This window comes from Danio rerio, chromosome 17 (genome assembly GCF_049306965.1).
Source record: "Danio rerio strain Tuebingen ecotype United States chromosome 17, GRCz12tu, whole genome shotgun sequence".
In the NCBI taxonomy this organism is placed as follows: Eukaryota; Metazoa; Chordata; class Actinopteri; order Cypriniformes; family Danionidae; genus Danio; species Danio rerio.
The window spans coordinates 22,825,881-22,846,019 of NC_133192.1; the positions used below are offsets into that span (position 1 = coordinate 22,825,881).

General features: G+C 34.6%; 1 protein-coding gene across 9 annotated transcripts; it reads right to left on the reverse strand.

Moving 5' to 3' along the window:
- Window positions 1-354: 354 nt before the first annotated feature.
- vax1 (ventral anterior homeobox 1) lies at window positions 355-18,231 on the reverse strand. Of its 9 annotated transcripts, none has more exons than XM_073927031.1 (7): window positions 18,129-18,222; window positions 17,828-18,058; window positions 17,087-17,263; window positions 13,813-13,909; window positions 8,720-8,994; window positions 6,744-6,931; window positions 355-2,282 (listed from the first exon to the last, which is right to left on the reverse strand). In XM_073927031.1, exons 5-7 carry the CDS (start codon window positions 8,934-8,936, stop codon window positions 1,734-1,736), a joined length of 954 nt encoding a protein of 317 aa, XP_073783132.1. In that variant the 5' UTR covers window positions 8,937-8,994; window positions 13,813-13,909; window positions 17,087-17,263; window positions 17,828-18,058; window positions 18,129-18,222; the 3' UTR covers window positions 355-1,733.
- Window positions 18,232-20,139: the final 1,908 nt, after the last annotated feature.

A 20,139-nucleotide genomic window follows, 5' to 3' on the forward strand; every position in this document is an offset into this window, starting at 1 on the left:
TTAATAAAGTTAGACCCTAATTTCTTCATCCCGCTCTGCTTTTGTGTTTACCACAGATGTTTGATGTGTAAAACCAAGATAACTTGAGATATTTTCATCCAGATGCATCTCTGTGCATTCAAAAAGGTAGAACGCATCTACCTGTCATCCCAGGATATTCAGGGACATTCACCCAAGCAAGGCTGCTCTCCTGAATGTCTGTCAACATCAGAAAACGTCAGCCAGAGCTGTGATGAAACTGGCAGAGTTAAGTGACCTTGGATGATTTGTACCGATGCTGAGATTGTCACATGACCAAACAGCAATGCCATTTAGGGTTTACACAGCTCACAAAAGAAAGACTGAAAAGATTTGTTTTGTTTTGATTTTTTTAGTTATATATAATATATATCCACACTCATACCACGGTTCACAAACTTCAAGATATTTAACAACAACACCACCAGAGCTTTGATTGGATGCTCAATCATAAACCCCGCCCCCCATACATTCATTCTTTCATTATTTGCAGATATACTAATGATCTATTTATTACAGACGTGAATAATTTACAATAAAATAACAATTTTCGTTATTCAATCTTTTATACTACAGTGATCGTACCCTGTTCGTCCTTCAGAGATGCGTCTCGTCTCAGCTCTGATAACAGAAAGGGCGTTGAATTCTTCTGGAAAACGGTAGAGGGGTTTGCTGCAGACGGCAAAACGTCTAGTCCGATAATGAAAGGGTCTCATCGATGCTCCGGAGCTTAATCCCAGGCAATCTTGAGCTCTTGAAAGGTTTTCAGTTAAACACGCACCTAAACATGGAAACCAGGACTACAACTTCAGTACCAGCACACACACACACACACACACACACACACATACAGAGAGAGGAGAAAAACTGCATATTAAGACATACAAACTCACAAACTGAGACTGCCTTCAAAACTCGTTTTGGGGAGCACCCTCACAGAAACCATTTAGAGAACAATGAACACAGGACTATTGGACTATTTAACGGTGTGACAGTGGTTTTCCTTTGATTTAGTCAGAACATGTTTAACCAAACAAATACAAAACGGTATAGACACCTGATCTTGGCAAATTCGTGATCTGTGTATGTAGCAAACTGTGTATACAAATCCGCGGTGTGGCTGAATAGTTTGCTAGCCTTTGGAAAGGAATCCCGATATAATATATTTGAATATTTGAGCCTTGGCAGACGCTACTATGTAGAAATCTCACATTTAGATCGCTCTTAAAACTGAGAATGTAAAGAATGTTGCCGTGAGTTCAGTTTTTGTTTTTTTTTCTTCTCTTTCTTTCACCCAGCAGCTTTCAGATTAGTTTGATAATCTGAACACAACTGTCCAGCTCCGAAAAAAAAGGTGTACAAGGAAAAAAAAGTGCCCCAAAAATATTGCCTCAGCAACCGTTTTCATCTCTCCTCCCCTCCATAATCTCTTGCTACATTCCTTCCCCGAGCTCTCTTGTGTGTCAAATTAGAGAAACTTTGATTTAGTGCAAAAAATCCTTGTTTTTTTTTCAAAAGTGAAACCTTTTTACAGTTGTGAGAGGCATCAAGTGTGCAGGTTGATGACATGGGAAAAAACAAAACAGCACCAATGAGACAAAAGGGCGATTTTCAAGGGTGATAATCTGAGCTCAAACTAATTTCAAAACAACAACAACAACAACGACAACAAAAAATAAAAAAGGACAAAAAAAAGAGAAGAAACCCCTTAGTGATCATTCCAAAACTTTTTTGTCAAGTGCTTCTTTGCCATTGGTCCGCGAGTAGGGCTCAAAGGCGGAGGAGCTCAGGTATCGGGCGGAAAGTTCCTGCAAGTTCCCTGCAAGGGATCCAGCCATGCCGAGCGGGGTGGAGGAAATACGTGAGGCGACCGACCCGAGCAGAGAGGGCATTGGGAAGCTGAACAGCCCGTGGGCAGGTGGGGATCCCTGCAGTCCCGTGACTGTCCCAGAGCTGGTCACGGTTGGCAGCGGTGGACTTCCTCCCGCTGTGCCCGAGCTGCCGGCACTGCTGCTGCTGCTGCTGGAGGAGCCTCCGTTAGCTGTGATCCCTAGCGATGGCCCACGCAGAGCTGAGCCCAGCGACGAGCTCCCGCAGTGGGGCAGCAGTCCTGGCAGGCCCGGTGGAGTGAGGAGACGGCCCTGCTCCAGGAGGCGCAGGACGCTGCAGGTGGCGGCCGTCTCAGAGACCACCGAGCGCAGCTCTGAATCCTTCCCCTGATCCTTCTTCTGCTTGGTGCGCCGGTTCTGGAACCACACCTTCACCTGACAGAGGATAAACAGAGAGAAATTAGGTTAGAAAAGATAAATAACACGAGGAATGATGTGAGCTAGCATAATGCTACTAATGTTAATTCCACACTGAATTTGGAACGAAAGAAAGAAAGAAAGAAAGAAAGAAAGAAAGAAAGAAAGAAAGAAAGAAAGAAAGATTGAAAGAAAGTTGGTGTTATAAAGTCATGCCAACTACATATTTTTACAGCAAGTATGGAACTTAAATGTTACTATAGTTGAAGGAAGAATTATTAGCCCCCTGAATTATTAGCCCCCCTGTTTATTTTTCCCCCCAATTTCTGTTAAACAGAGAGATTTTTGTCAGCACATTTCTAAACATAATAGTTTTAATAACGCATTTCTAATAACTGATTTATTTTATTTTTGCCATGATGACAGTAAATATATTTGACTGGATATTTTTCAAGACACTTATAATCAGCTAAGAGTGACATTTAAAGGCTTTACTAGGTTATTAGGTTAACTAGGCAGGTAAGGGTAATTAGGCAAGTTATTTTATAATGATGGTTTGTTCTGTAGATTATCGACAAAAATATACAGCATAAAAGAGCTAATATTTTTGACCTTAAAAGACTTTGACCTCAAAAAAAACTTTCTTTGGAAGAAAAAAATATTATCAGACAAACTGTGAAAATTTCATTGCTCTGTTAAACATCATTTGGGAAATATTTAAAAAAGAAAATAAATTCAAAAGGGGTTTAATAATTCAGATTTAAACCATAGATATCATTTAATAAGTGTTTAAACTGGTTAAGATTAAACACATTCTGGGATTTAAAAATATTTGAAAGTGTTTATTAAATAAAGGTTTATTAAATAATATAAATAAATATAGATAATATAATATAATATAATATAATATAACAATATAACATAAATGTACTAAATTTAGAGTATTAAATATGATATTTCTATCATAGCTAAATATGGTCAGATTGTATATGTTTAAGTTGAATCCAATGAAATCAGAGTTGCAATTTGATGTGTATTTTAGGGTGGTAAAAAAAAACACTATAAATGGGGAAAAGAATCCCTGTGCACATAAAAAGGGGAACTAAAATGTAAATGTTGTAAGTGACACTAATTTTAAAATGAAACAGCATAAATGTTACTATTAAAATGTAAATAATAATGTGTATATTCTTGAATAACACAGCAACATAACTTCCTTTTGCAAGGATGTCTGGATCAATACTGTTTTGAACCAAGTAATTGTACTGTATCCATTTAATTTAGGTTTACAAAGAAAGAGCAAACTGTAATTTCCAGACAACTCGTGTTTAGATCAAATTCCAATAGCAAAACAAAGTCCTATGACATACATTTAAACTCCATAGAGCAAATGAAGTCCGCCTTATATTCGCTGTATACTTCAAATGATCGATAACAGCTTCACAGGAATAAGAACAAAGGAGAATGACTAACATCACGGAATTGAGTCACACGGTTTAACCGTCACTCTTATAAACAGCTTAAATGCATGGCAACGGCAGAAATAATCTTTAAACACTGTGTATTAAAAAATAATTATGTATCAGTTAGTTATATAAGTGCATGCCTCAATGTTTATGAATGTTGTAATGGAATGCTAAATATTGAGTTTTCAGATTACTAAATCACTAAAATCCACATTTGTCATTTGTATTTATTTAATGTTTTGCGAAAACCATGAACCCAGAAGGTCAAGGAATTACCAGCAATTACGTTTTCTAAACACAATTCTTTCCCTCTCATTCTTGACGCATTTTTGCCTTTTAAAAAACAAACAAACAAACAAACCAAAAAACACACACACATTGCTGGTGCACTTTCACAAATGCATGACTTTCCACAGAACATTCTGTGTTTCCGAACACAATGTTAATTTCATGAAGCTGTCATTAAGGAGCACTTCACCCTCCTCATCAGGCGGCCAAGAAGAGACACGGGAAGCTTTAATGTAATCAAGGCATGGATTTGAACTGCGCTGCTGCACGGGGCATTAGAGAGGGCATTAGTGAAGCGAACTCTATTGTGCACCCTGTGTTAGCAGCACCGATCTGCCTCAGGGCTTTAAATGTCGTAATTTCGGTCCACAGGAGAGCAGAAGAATTTTAAAGTCGTTAGTGGGGCGATGATGTGATAGAATGTGACATAGTTCAAATGGCCAATAGAATTAGAAACATTGAGACGGCATTGTCGGTTTGCAGGTGTTCAGAGAGTTTAATTAGTGCATCCCTGACTGACAATACACATCACCCAGAAGAAATGAGTACACCCTAACAGATTAGTTTTTTAGAAAGATTGATTCTGAGATATTTGTGCAAATCTCGTTTATTGGTTTATTTTACATTAGATTAAATAAGACAGAACTAGAATTAATTTAACAAAATAACTTTAAGAAGCCCTGGTGCAAAAATTACAGCGCCCAGCAGAAATGAGTACACTCTAACATATTTGTTTTTTAGAAAGATTGATATTTGTGATGCTTTACACTGAGATATTTGTGCAAATCTAGTTTATAGGTTTATTTTACATTAGATGAAATAAGACAAAAATAGAACTAATTTAGAATTTAATTTAAAACTAGAACTGGTGCAAAAATGAGTGTATTTGCAAGGAGAACACTTAAATATTATTATTATTATTATTATAGAACAAAAAATCTGTTTATTAAATTTAGTTGATTGTTGTGTAGGTATTTTTTTTTGCATCATTTGAATGCATTTGAAATTTAATTTATAATTTCTATGTATAACAATGTATATATTTGTAGAATTTAATTGTATAATATATAATCCAATATTTAATATGCAGTGCATAATTGAATACAGCCCAATTTTGAAAATTAATTTTTGTATCCATTTCTCAGTAGTTATAGGCAATGTATTATGGTGCATTTGAACAAAACAGATTTATTAAATAAATATATTAATTAAAATAATATTTTAGTCAGTTATTTGAAAATTGAAAGATAATACAATTAAATGCAAGCAAAATATTGCAAAAATAAATTATAACCTACAAAATTTCACCTTTTTTGTTTTTTTTTTTTTACAAAGTTTTTGCTTCTCTTAATTTTTCCTCTTTATTAAAACCGTTATCATAAGTTATTTTATTATATAAGCTCCAGATTTGGCTTCAGTACTGACTAATCTAATGTATATGTAAACTCAAATATAATATTGTATAGCTTCCCATAAAAAATATTAATTTAAAAGAGAGATTTGTGAGGAGTGTACTATATATATATATATATATATATATATATATATATATATATATATATATATATATATATATATATATATACATATATATATATATATATATATATATATATATATATATATATATATATATATATATGATTTGAAATTATTTTATTTAAAACTTAAAAAATGTGTTTATATGCAAATTATTTATATTTTTTTCCCCAAGACTTTTCTTATATTTTTAATGCATAATGTATACTTTTTCTAATCCTAAAATTGTTAAGTCACCATAGTCTAGTTTTAATAAATATACCTGTTTCGTTAAAACATTTGTTATAATATGTATAATATTGATAAATGTTGTACTCATGGTGTACTCGTTTATTCTGAGCAGTAGGTACTTTATATAATGAATATTTAATCTACAATTTGAGTAAATAAATTAACACAAATAAATAACTAAAGCCTTAAAATTGGTAAACACAGCAATGTAATTTTGATTTATCATTTTCCAGTGACTTATTTTCCCTAATAAAAGCAGTGCTTGGTCACGCAAGCATGTGATATAATGAACATGTTCACTGACGAATAAACAAATAAAAACATAGGATCCAAAATTAGCCTTACTACTGCAGTCAGAGTTTCCCCGCACTGCAGATTATCCAGGGAGACACGGAGGGAGAGGGAGAGAGAGAGCGAGAGGGATAAAAAGAGGTTGAGAGAGAGAGAGACAGAGTGCATGTACAGTTCAGTCATGTAATCTCAAGCTTGTGACCTCTTACTGACCCCTGTGCAAAGCATGTGCCGCAAATGCATCACTAGGCTTATTTTTGTAAAGCGGGCCTTTATGCCACTAACAGACCATCAAACTATTGCACTGCTGAAGAGGGCAGAAAAAGGGAATTGTCCAGAAACAACAAAATGCGATCAGATTGTTGATATTTTAGGTTGCCTTAGGGTGATCAAAATGCAAATAAATGAAATATTAATATCATGAAGTAAGTGCATTTTATTTTCAGGTAGCTCTGTGTGTTTTGGTAAAGAGCCTCCGCAATGCACTTCTTTATACATTGAATAATAATTATGCTAGTGCATCAGACATGAGTCACGTGGAAAGACATATTTGTGAGAGGCAAATTAATTATTTTGCAATTGTATGGCAGTGGCTGTCTTCAGTGGTCTTTATAATGTATTTGCAATAGTGTTTGTGTATCACTATTTGCATTCGAATGTGTACCTGAGTTTCAGACAGGTTAAGTTGCCGGGCAAGTTCAGTTCGTTCCCGTCCCACAACATACTGACACCGCTGAAACTCCATCTCCAGTCTGTATAGTTGCTCTGCTGTGAACGAGGTCCTAGTGCGCTTTGGTCGGTCTAGATCCAAACCCTTGGGGAGAATAATTTCTCGAATCGACCCTTTGGCATCTACATGTGAAGAGGAAAATGTGTTCAGAAAATTGTCATACCTGCTATAAGACTAATATTAAAATTACTTGAGATAAGCAGAATATGTTATAAGTTTTAAAAAATGCTAAAATGCTTTTTCTTTTGAGAAATTAATATTGGTAGTCATGCAAATCGTATTAAACATTGCACAATTTCGATTGCTAAATAACCAAAGCATTTGATGTTTTTATTAAATAAACCCTTGTCCTGCCTGAATGCTGTTTTTGTTGTTGCAATATAAATGCCAAACAAATGCTGATTAGAACAATATTATTTTATTAACAAACAAAATTACATACTCTTACAAAAAATCTGTAAGCAGAAAAATGCTAAATTAAATTAAAGTTCAAAGCAATTTTAAATAAATTTGAAAAATGGCATAAATCACAAATAAATAAAAATACTGTCATATAAATAGAAAAACTATTTTCTATTTTAGCTGTAAAATTTATAATCGTTCTGCTGTCAAAACAGATTAAGTAATAATAAAATTGTTAATAGTAAAATAAGTTTTTAATGACGTACATGAATGCAAATAGGAAGAGAAATGCGTTGTTTAAAACAGATATAAAATATTTTAAAACATTCATCAAACACATTAGCTGGTGTGTTTTTGTATGTGTGTGTATCTCTGTGGAGAATGTGCTCTGGTGTGCTTAACCCTAAAAATATATATATAAATCTTTAAATATTATTTACGAATTGTGACAACTGTAAAATTACTATTAAAAACACAGTGGTTTATTTAATTATTCAACTTGAAAATAAAAAAGACTGCATTAGCTGTTAAATTTTAACAGATGAAATTACACAATAATTTCATAAGGTTAATTTCCTCATATTTCAATAGGCCTCTGAGACTGACCTAGATTTAGCTTCACAACCTAAATAAATTAATGGATCTGATTGCTCTCCAGAATTTCACAATCAGCTGACACCAGCAGGAGGGGCTTCACAAATATTCACAATTTAACACAAATATAGACAAACTGCTTTTAGCCAATTGATCGCATTATAATAGCTAGAGCTTAAATAATTACAGCTTCTCTGTAAACGTATTGTGAAAAATGATAAATCTACAAATAAACTGCTTTGTGGGCTCCACAATATAAATGAAAATTGTGACTAAGTAAATGTAAGATGTAGTAAAATAAATTTAGATATATAAAAATGGAGCAAATATAAATAAGAATGAGAGATTATAAAGCAGAATAACTCCAAAAATAATAAACAACATCCAAATAAATGTACATTATCGTTATGGACAATAGTAAAGTATTGCTTACATAGCTAAAATTTTTAAAAACAACCATAATCATGCAAAAGTAATTTCAATCATTTTTAATTATTAGATTTTAGCATTTATGTAAAACATTTATAATTTTAATGCACAGCTGAAATTAGTCTAAATAGCATTTACAATTATCATTAACCAAAAGGTAGCACAAATTTTTATTTTAATTATCAAGCCATTAACTGCACCATTACAGTGAGCAAAATTAAAGTATTATTTTTTTCAACAATATTCATACTTTTTTCTGTTATCAGCTTAGTTTGTATCAATTTGCATCATCTACACTTGTGCACACTCAAATCTATACACACTTGCCGATGGAGGAAAAATAATAAAAATCCAGCGACTAAAACTGACACAAAAAGCAAAATGAAAAGTTCTTGTTATATCGATTTCTTGTTTATTTTATTAGTATTTTTTGAGGGATGGGAGCAAAATGTGCAGAAAGCTCCCAGGAGTGTTTTTAAACTCACCCCGAACTAGAATCCTCCGGCAGTAGTCAGGATCTCCTGAGCTCGCCCGGCTCTTTTCACAGTTTTCCACCGCTCCGGATGGAGAGAAGGACTCCTGCTGGTCCTTCAGGAACGTTTTTGAAATGCTCCCCTGGGAATCCTTTCCCTCTTTCCCCTCTTTTAGTCCATTCTTCAGCAGCATTCCGGACTCTGAGTCTTGACTGTAGCGGACTTCCATAGTCTCGTATCCTCTGCGAAGAGTTCTCCTTCTTTTTCTCCTTGTTGGGCAGAAATAACTGTTTGGGGACGGACACACACTGCTTATTGTGGGTAATATAGGTTTGGTCTTTCTATAAAACAGCAGCTTGGAATCAGAGTCAGATAGCTAATGTGCCACCAGCACTTGCCCAGTCCACTGATCTGCCCTATTATCTCTGTGCAGACTCACTTGCCCAATGATCATAGACTTCTCACCCAAATTCAACAGCAATTTAACAGCTCCTCTCCTTGCAACATTCACATCAGGCTGATCTCCGGGTAATCAGAACTGTGGACGGACGCATGCTCGCCGCTTCAATTGATTACGGTAATTTTGCTGCCTCCACATTTGCGTAACCTCATGAATACTCTAAACTGTTTGGGAAATACACATTGTCCTGATAGAGGGGTCCGCTCACTCCGACCCCTCTCTCCGCCCTCGTTCGCACAGGATCAAGGGAGATGATTTGCCTCGAATCGTCACCACGCACAATCACAGCGCCAAAGGACCGCCAGAAAAGTTCCACTTCATTCCTCGATGCCCCGGCACTGGCAGTTGCCCTGCTGTTGGGCTGTAGACGTTGGCTCGGGGTAACTTTGTGCGCAGGCTGACAAATCTCCCCCCGGATAACGGCCCGATACCAGACGCTGAACCCTCGGAGCTAATACAAGCAAAGACCGAAAAGAGATAGGGAAAGATCGGTAGAGAGCAAAGAGAGAGGGAGAGAGAGAGAAAGAGAGACAGAGAGAGAGAGAGAGAGAGAGAGAGAGAGAGAGAGAGAGAGAGAGAATGAGGGAGGCGGAGAGACCTGAAATACGAAAAAAAAAAGGAATCCACTTCGCTCGGAATCTGTAGTGGTAATGAACACGGATTCACAAAAGAAAGGAGATGAACACAAGGGAACTCTGTCGAGCACTGGACAGTGAGCAACAACCACCTCGAGTTACCCAGCACCTCTAGTACAACCCCAAAGCAAACACTACGATCACTCAGCCTATAGGAAACCTACTAAAGAACGCCAAAAAACTCAACCTGCCCAAGATCCCAATGCTAACACCCAAAACGACCCCCTCCTCCTCCTCCTCTCTCCCACTCCTTCCACACCACTACACACCCACCCACTCAGTCTCGCCTATTTTCATTGTCAACGCAACAATATCTGGGGGAACAGCAGTGGTCTGTAATCCAATAAGACCATTGATTAGGCTACAATGATTCAATTCAAGCCAATGGTTGTGAGCAGGGAACAGGCTCGGACCCTTCTTGTCACCTTGCTGGGCCAGAGGCCCTCTTCATGCTGAACTCCCCCCTCCCGAAGCCATTCAGTCCTTTATGGGAAACGGAGAGCAAAAGGAGTGAAAGATGGCAATTATCTAATTGGACTATTAACAAACAATTCTGTGAGTGTGTCTGGTAGGGAGCAGAAGAGGATGGGGAGGGGGTACTGGACTAACTTCATTTAGCGAGTGTGTGGGGCAGCCTGTTGGAGAGAGGGAAAGGTTGTTTAAAGAAAAGATGAGAGGGAGGGATTGTTTAAAGAAAAGGTAAGAGGAGGCTACGAAAGGGGGCCGCAGGGGCAGCCGGATGATTCTACGCTGAGCTTGGGAAAAAGAGTTTGGTGGGACGTGCACCAGCTGTGGTCCGAGACGTCCCAGGTCAACAAAAGATGAAGATGTCCCGCATAAAGACTTGAGGACATAAACTGTCTCAGCACAGAGGCATCTTTAAATATTGCAAGCTTCTTTAGCCGGCATGCCCCATACAGTAACATCTAAAAATAACTAAATCTCTTAGGTTTGGGATGGAAGGTTACCTACCATGCAATAAGTCACTAAAATTATCTCTTCAGTTACTGATCTCTTGAGGTTCTAATAAACACCATTAAGTAATGAAGTACCTTGAAGAACTAGTATGCACCATTTTGTAAAATCATTTTTGTCTTTTTCATGATATGACAGTATTGACTGATAGAAATCACAGTTTAAAAGAGAATAAAAAGGCACCCCAAGTAAGGAATTGAACTCAAATGGCCTAAAGCAAAAAACTGATATAAACAAATATGTGAAAGCGCTGCCTCTGAAAGCAAACTTTTTTGAGTTTCTTTCTTCTGTTGAACACAAAAGAACCTGAAACCAGTAGACACTGACTTCGATTGTACTTTTTTGTTGTTGGCTACCCAAGATTCTTCAAAAATCTTTTGTTTTCAAAAGAAAAAAGACCACTTGTAGGTGAGTATAAATATATAATCTCTCAAAAAAGGTTTTTTCTAGTTTACTATAGAATACTTCTTTAAAAAAAAAAAAAAAAAAACAGAAACTATACTTTGTATATCCTTCTCTGAAATGTACATATGTACTGCTCAATAATACTTATTATTGCCCTAAAGTATACTTGGCTTTTACTAACAGAAAATTTTTAGTATATTTGGCTAATGTTTGTTCATTGATATATAATTAAAAGTATAATTACATATTATAAGTATACTTGGTCTGCAGTTGTTTTTATTATTTTGATTAAGTGGCCTATTCGTTTTTATTCATTATATTACTATCTATCTATCTATCTATCTATCTATCTATCTATCTATCTATCTATCTATCTATCTATCTATCTATCTATCTATCTATCTATCTATCTATCTATCTGTCTGTCTGTCTGTCTGTCTGTCTGTCTGTCTGTCTGTCTGTCTGTCTGTCTGTCTGTCTGTCTGTCTGTCTGTCTGTCTGTCTATCATCTAACTATCTATCTATCTAAAAATACTTATTTTGCAACACAAATAAGCTTGAATCTTGACTAGTTGTGTACCTAAAGTGTACTGCTGTTACATTTAGAATACCTTTAAAATATTATATATGATAATTTATTCCCAAGAGGTGTTCAAGCAGTATACTTACAATAATAGTTCTAGTACTAAACGTACAGTTTTTCTCAGTGGCTTTAGTGCATTTCTCACAACACTATTTACATTTGCACAACAGTAAATGCATTTCTCAAAACAATTCCTGCAAAACCACGTCACTTGCTCTAAATGGATAGCTCATTCCTCAAAAGCAAGTATTTATGTCAATCAAAGTGTCAGTGTCATCAAGATGAAAAGTCCTGACACCTTTGTTTATGAACAAGATTTTTCATTATGACAGTTTACTCTGTAAATTTTTTCCAATGCAAGACTTTGGAAACAATTTGCACAGCCAATTGAAAATTACAGTAAAGTTAGATATCACTGAATTTAGTAAGATATCTAGGTACAAGACACTGAATATGTATGTTTCACAATTTTACTGCATATGCTATGTGCAATTCTAATTTATTCACAGCATTGTGCAAAAGAATAAATACACCTTTATTTACAACATAAACTTCCTTTGGGTAGAGCTGCGCACAACTGTAAACAATATTGCAGTACATATTGGAACTGAACCTAAAATATTCATAGGTATGTAAATCATTCATAAAATTGTTCAATTTAGAAAATATTTTCAGGAAAAAAGTTCTAAAAATGCTTATAAAATTAGCTTGACAGATTTTGACAACTAGTTCAACATTTTGTATGTGATAACTCAAGTAATGAAATGAGGTTATTAGTTTTATATGGACTGACTATTCAGCATTCACAAGTGTAGTTAATTTTGACTGACATGACATAAGCGAATGATAATCTTATAAAACAGCAGAGAGCTGTATGAAAGCAATTGATGCATGTCCAAAAGCATTTGCAATTTGTTGGAAGGAATAAGAAACTGCTACTATGATGTGCACAAATGACTAATTGTTTTGAGAAATGCATTAACTGTTGTGCAAATGTAAATAGTGTTGTGAGAAATGCACCAACGCGATGGAGAAAAACTGTAATACATGAAGTATATGCTTTAAATATAATCCATTCTACGTTGTTTAAGTACTTAATCAAATTAATTTGAAGCATTTTTACAAACGTTAGCCATCCGTTTTCCAACATAGCAGATCAAACATATGTTTATGCTGGTGTGTTTATGTATAAGCACAAATGTCTATACTGGTGCAATAACTAGATGGCCACCTAACCAGTGTAAACCAACATGGACTAGTATGCAAGTTAAATTCTTATTTAGTCTGTGCCAATAATAGAAACCAATGGCAGAAACTTTGTGCTGTGGATTTTATGTTTGTTTTTATTAACAAGTGGAGTGTAATGAGGGTTGATGTACTATTGGGCAATGGGATTGGACTAAAAAGCAGGTCTTTGAGAGCCAGCAGAACTTGCATGCATCTGACATGTCAGAAAACATTTGACCCTGTACTCACGTAAATTACTCATCAATCTTTTGATAAATACTAATTTTGCAAGCATTTGAATATGAAAGACAAAAATTCCACAGATTTGACAGGGTCTAAAGCCTCACGGCACAACCATTTGTTTAGGAAATTGTTGTCCTGACCTTCACTTTAGTCACTTCTGTCATAACAAAAGCAAACAAAACATTGTGAAATGCTAATATTTTGAATATAACATATTTTTGGCTTTCATCAAGTTTTTTCGTTGTTGATATTTCTATATGAAAGTTATTCAGATATTCTCAAATAAAGTATCTGTGAAGATCTCAAAACAATGTTAGTGCCATTTCCTCTTCCTCTCTGTATGTCACTATTGTGCCAGTACTGGTAAAGCCTCCAATCAGATGGTAAGTAAAGCTCACAGTGTCAGAATGACAAAACTCACCCACCTCATTTATTTACAGACAACAAAACACTTCAGCGTCAAAAGAGAAGAGGGACAAAGGGGAGATGGGCGGAAACACACACAGATAGAGACAAAAAGACAGATGGTGAGACATATCAATAGATAAATAAGAAACAAGGCACGACATGACAATACCTGTAAATGTGAAAGGTACATTTGGTGCAGCTCCTTTGAGACTGGGTGATGCATTTGGGAAACACAGCTCTCAGAATGCCAAGTTTTTAAACACCGCCTGTGGATTTTGAAAAAAACATAACAGGTGTGCATAAGAAGAATGGCAAATTCCAGGACTGTAATCACTTGAATAAATACAGAACACCTGCTTCATAAAATATCTGTAGATGCTATAAATGTCTAAAACTATTTGAACTCCGAATTTTCAACATTCATAAAATTTCATAATTATTTAAAATAAAAAAGAATAACAATAAGTCTAAAAATACGAAAAGCACTTTTTCCCTCCAAGTATGATAATTAAACGGAGATTTCTCCTTTCCTAAGGGAATAAATGAAGAATGTTGCATATAATCCCTCAAGCAAAGCTCTTATTACTATTTAGTGTGGACACATCATGGTCAGAAGCAGCTTTACAAAAATAACAGATAAAAAATTTAGTAAGAAAAATGACTAACAAAGAAATTTTAAAACATTGCAAATGACGAAAGTAAAATTCAACAAGTCTCAGTCAAAAAAGGTTTGGAGTGCATATTTGATGCATAAAAAGTTAGGATGGATCTTCCTCTGCTTGTCAATCTATAAACGAACACTTGCGATGGGTTCATGTGATCGGTCAGATTAGTATGTACCGATCGAGGCATAAAATGTGATTATCGGCTGATATCTCTGGCCGATCGATCGGATCCCTAACATATAGTAAATTTAACATACAGTTGAAGTCAGAATTAATAGCCCCCCTTTACATTTTTTTTAAAAAATATTTTCCAAATAATGTTTAACAAAGCAAGGGCATTTTCACAGTAAGTCTGATAATATTTTATCTTCTAAAGAAAGTTTTATTTGTTTTATTTTGGCTAGATTTAAAGCAGTTTTTAATTTTTTTAAAACCATTTTAAGGTCAAAATAATTAGCCCATCTAAGCTATATTTTCTTCTGATAGTCTACAGAATAAACCGTTATAGTACAATAGCTTTCCAAACTATCCTTACCTGTCTAGTTAACCTAATAAACCGGTAACACTTTACAATAAGGTTCATTAGTTAATGCATATAACATTAACTAATCATGAACAACACATGTACAGCATTTATTAATTATAATTTAGCATTTACTAATGCATCATTAACATCCAAGTCCATGCTTGTTAACATTAGTTAATGCACCATGATTTAACATGAGCTAACAATGAACAACTGTATTTTCATTAACTAACGTTAACTAACAAGAACAAATACAGTAGTAAATGTTTTGTTCATTGTTTGTTCATGTTAGTAAATGCATTAATTAACATTAACTAATAAACCTTATTGTAAAGTGTGACCAATAAACCTAGTTAAGTCTTTAAATGTCACTTTAAGCTGTATAGAAGTGTCTTGAAAAACATCTAGTAAAATATTGTTTACTGTCATCATGACAAAGATAAAATAAATTAGTTATTAGAAATTATTTATTAAAACTATTATGTTTGAAAATGTGTTGAAAAAAAATCTGCTCTTCGTTGAACAGAAATTGGGGGAAAAAATAAACAGGGGGGCTAATAATTCTGACTTCAACTGTATATGGCCATACTGATGACTAAATCTTTTTGGTTTGAATTTATTTTAAAAAATTATTTTGTATATTTTATTTTAATCGTATATAATATTATTAGGTTATCACATTCTATTTTATTAAAAATATATTATATATTATAAAAATTATTATATATATAAAATATATTATATAAATATATTATTAATTTTAATAAAAAAAAGCTGTTTCAAACGCCACGTTAAGAATAACAAAACTATAATCGACAGAATAAAAAGTGTAATATTAACACTGCCACTAAATCAATGATACTTTTTAAAGCCTTTTATTAGGTTAGACTTAACAATTAGCACACATGACTAAATATCAACTTTATATAATTGTAAAAGAATATCTAGCACTGTCAGATAAACTGATGTGATATCAATAAATCTCCCTAATCACTAAGTAATGATCAGTTTGTAGATTTAAATACTGACAGACCACTGTACTTGTAGCATTGTGGCAATTGAAAAAATAAAAGTACAAAAATAGTATCTGCAGAATCACAACACAATAAAAAAATACAGTTAAAAATCAACTAACTTACTGTAACAGGGTAAAACATGCATCTAAAATACAGATTCTATTCGACACCCCCAACAAACACAAGTGCGGTCTTACACTGCTAATACACCCATTATCAGACAAAGTGTGTTTTGGCTGCAAAAGAGACAGAGGGGGAGAGACTTGAGTCCTATCTTGCTCTTAATAGCTCATTAGTAGGGCTAAGCAGGCTCTCTTCTGTATCGCTAGCACCTTTATTCTCCTAATGTTCCCCGTACCTCTTTCTGCCCTCTAAATGTGTCAAATGTGCACAGAGAGACCAAGAACAGCCAAAACCTGGGAACGGTTTCAAAACATACTATGTTGCTTCCACAGAGGGATTGCTTTGAAATATCCTGAAAGGGTCATCCTTTTTTGTGTTGTGGGCTTGAAACAGGCAGCTGCTTCCGTCTAGTTAAAGTATGAAAGTTCAGGTGTTTGAATCCTTACATGACACGTGAAAGCAAACAATGCCTGCGCTTAAACTCAGCACCAAAAGGCATAATATAATACCTTGAGCCCCATAAATGCACACCATATTCAAATACAGCAATACTACATCGTTTATGCAACAAAGATTTTTTATTTTTTTTTTGCAAATTTAAAGCATGAAAGAGAATTAAATAAACAAATATCCATTATATTATTCATATTACACCGCATATAATATTTGGCTCACTTCAACTGAATATATGCTGCAAAAATAACATTTCATCAGAAAGGCTATAGGGGTTGATTTTCGTATATGCATTAGATATTTTAGACCCTATGCATTTATAGACACTCAATTATTTGACGTCTGGCACATTCAGGTCACAGATTCATTGTTTTACATGTAGCGGCTCAGAGTTTGGTATATTCACAAGGATTAGACAAAAGACCTGGCTTTTTTAAACGGAAGTGATTTTCACATAATTACTCTGAAGGGCATATGGTCAATGTTTCCTCTTTTCTCTTCCATGCTGTGACCAAAAGCCTCTCATTCAGATATATGAATCAATATCTCAGTCTCTTCTCTCCTGTTCTAGCAGTGTTAGGACCACCTTCAAATCATAATAGATCCTATAATACCAGCATAAAAATAAAACACAGCTTTGTGTAAGTGTGTCACCCTGACCTGGAGTCTGTGTCTCTCAGGCTGAGCTTTCTCATCATGTATAGAACATTTTGTGAGGGTCTAATATGGAGTTTCAGAGCCATAATAGGTGGAGCAGGAGGGGTGTTTGTAGCCACGGCTCTCATCTTTGAGACGAAATCGCTGACAATCACTCCAATTTCAATTAAATGAGTCAGGCTGCAGAGAGATGAGGAATTTGTGCATGTTTCAGTTTTCTTTTATGCTCAATAAAAGCTTGAACAAAAGCAAACGTGGTCTTGTAAAATTAAAAAAGTGCAGTCATTACGTTTTTAAAGCATTCAAAAGGCACACTAAAGCTTTGATGTTTACAGGGGAAAAATGATTCAAATTCAATAATCTAAACAAAGAACCTGTAAATATTTGTGAACATTTAATGATTTTCTGTTCTCTTATTTTCTTTTCACTTCACACAAAGAAAACCAACTAATATGCTTGCACTGTTAAATGCATGCTCTTTTAACCAACTACTTCTTTAAAGGAAAAATGTATGAATAAGTTCCCAGTAGGACAATCTGCAGTTATAAAACATGCAGCGTTTAGGCTTTTTAGGATAAAGATCTCCCTCCCCCTTCTGGTGTCCCACTTTAGCTTGGTTTCAGGATTTCATCTGTAAAGCTCTTCTTATAGGAGCATCCTCCTAAAAACCTCAATCTGTTTCCGTACACGAGTTTGAGAGTAACGTAAATTAATGCGACGCACTGGCTGAATATAATAACTTACACTGAAGATTTGCAGGTGCAGGTAACGTTATGGTCATCGGTAGACATATGCGAGGCTCTGCAAGACTGATTCAAACAGTTGCAGCCAAATACAAAGTCTAATTTGTACATTGCTACTACCTCAGTGTTTTCTTTTTTGAAAGTAACTTAACTTCCGTGAAGCTGGGAACACATACTAGCGTTGAGATTTCAATTAATAGCCAAGCCACCTTCGAAATAGGTCTGAAGGTGCCTGTAATACAAATTAGAATGAGCGAGGATAAATTGTTTATGTTTTATACAATTCTGGAGAGCAAACCGACCTTAATCTCGTTATCCACAGTTTCCAAAGTGCTTGCCTTTGGCGCTTCTTCAGCCTCCTACAGTTTAGCGACTGACGCCATCTTCTGGTGATGTGACGACATCACTTGCTAGTTACTAGAGGATAACTTTTGACCTCCGATAAATTTTACTTTATGTTTTTGAAAATTAAGTAAGCTATTTTAAAGGGCATTGTTTGTAAAAATATTAACATGTTAAAAAATATTGTGATGTTCACAAATCACACTGATATCCAAAAAATATTGCTTTTGACAATATGAGGCAAAATATTTCCATGTTTGACATTTTAGCTGTTTAAATGGTTAGAAAACATAAAAAAATAGTAAGTTAATGTTATAGAATGTTATCAATCTATTTAACGGGCCGTTATCAATGGCTCTGATAGATATGGGCCAGTAGGGGCCCTTTTGCACTGGTAGGCTCAGAAGGCTGTTAACATCCATCCACATGCACTGTAAAAAATGCAGGGATCCACACAATTCATTTATGTTGTCCCAACACAAATTGATTAAGTTAACGTAACAATTTTAACAAATTTAGCCTATATACAAAAAATAATAATAAATTAAAAAAACATGGTCCCAATGAAATGTCAAGAATTGTGTTGTTTCAGCTAATTTTAGTTTAAACAAGTAAAAAATGTTTTTTGAGTGTGGTTAGTCAGCTATACTAATAGAGAAGACTCCAGATCCAGATCTGTTTTGCATTACTGTGACGGTTGGGTTTAGGGTTGGGGAAGGGGTAGATGTTAATACACATTACAATTAATGCGAAAATTAATAAATAATAAAAATAACTTTCTTTAAGTTCTGGACGCAGTCACATGTGATCTATAGGTGATTAGCCATGTGGATGCATGATTACAGTCTTCTGAGCCTACCAGTAGGCTCAGAAGGCCTCTACAGGCTCATATCGATCAGCTGATAAACACTGATAACGCCCATTCAATGGAGCGGTGACATTTTTATCAGTCCTCAGATAGTTAAATCCTGGTAAAAAAAAAAAAAAAAAAACAATAATCAAAAAATTGTTGAGAATTAGAAAATATCATTGACCTCTTTATAAAAACAATGTAAGTCTGTGAGCCTGAGGTATCCACACTGTTTTACCACAACAAAAATTAATATAAGTTTTTGACGCTGAAAAAATATTCATAGGATTAAAACATTTCTTTAAGATAACTAGTTGCAAAAAAAAACTAATTAAATGTAGTAATTTTTTATGAACTTAATTTTTTTTTGATGAAATGTATTTGTTTAAATTCAGCCCATTTCAATTGTTTGCTGCCAGTTAGTAAATCCAAAGAATAATTTTAGTAAGTGTATACCATAGCAGCCAAACTGTTTTTACTACATTAACCATAGGGTAACCATGTAATTTGTAGTAAAACTGAATGGAGCCAATAAACCATGTTACTATATGCTTACTATAGGGGGGACAAAATCTTGTTTATTTTTCGTAACAGCAAAATAGTCAGATCTTACAAGTTACCTGACATTCTAGAAGAAACAACAATAGTTAATGCGGAGGAATAAATGCAGCATTTATAATAATTATAAAACAATTAAAAGTTCAACACTTGACAATTAATGTTAATTATTTAAAGACATTCCAAGAGGATACTTAGTTATTTGAGTGTCTAATTTGACTGTATGCTTACTGTTGTCTTTGTACACAAGCTATCTTACAGGTGATATTTGTGAGAGGAGCAAGTAAGGTGAGTTTTTTTGTAAATGTTCAGAATTGAGGTGGAGTAGACATGCTGTAGCAAAGCAGAACTCTTGTACTGACACATGACATGAACAATCAACAATGACAATACTGGCAACATTAACACATGTCACAAATATGCCTTCAAGAAAATAGGGTGATTTTAATGAGTCAGATGAATGAGTCGCTAGCCATAATCTCTTATCTTGTGATAAAGGTTTGAAAGAGGAACAGTGGTGAAGCTACTTATTCTCAGCCAGACAGAAGTAATCTTTCTAAAGC

Excerpts from the sequence above, each read along its gene's own strand:
- vax1 (XM_073927032.1), bottom strand. The coding sequence starts at position 8,936 with ATGGAAGTCCGCTACAGTCAAGACTCAGAGTCCGGAATGCTGCTGAAG. Across the intron at positions 6,932-8,719 it reads CCGGAGGATTCTAGTTCGGG|ATGCCAAAGGGTCGATTCGA; the intron begins GTGAGTTTAAAA and ends CTTCACATGTAG. Across the intron at positions 2,283-6,743 it reads TTAACCTGTCTGAAACTCAG|GTGAAGGTGTGGTTCCAGAA; the intron begins GTACACATTCGA and ends ATCCTCTGTCAG.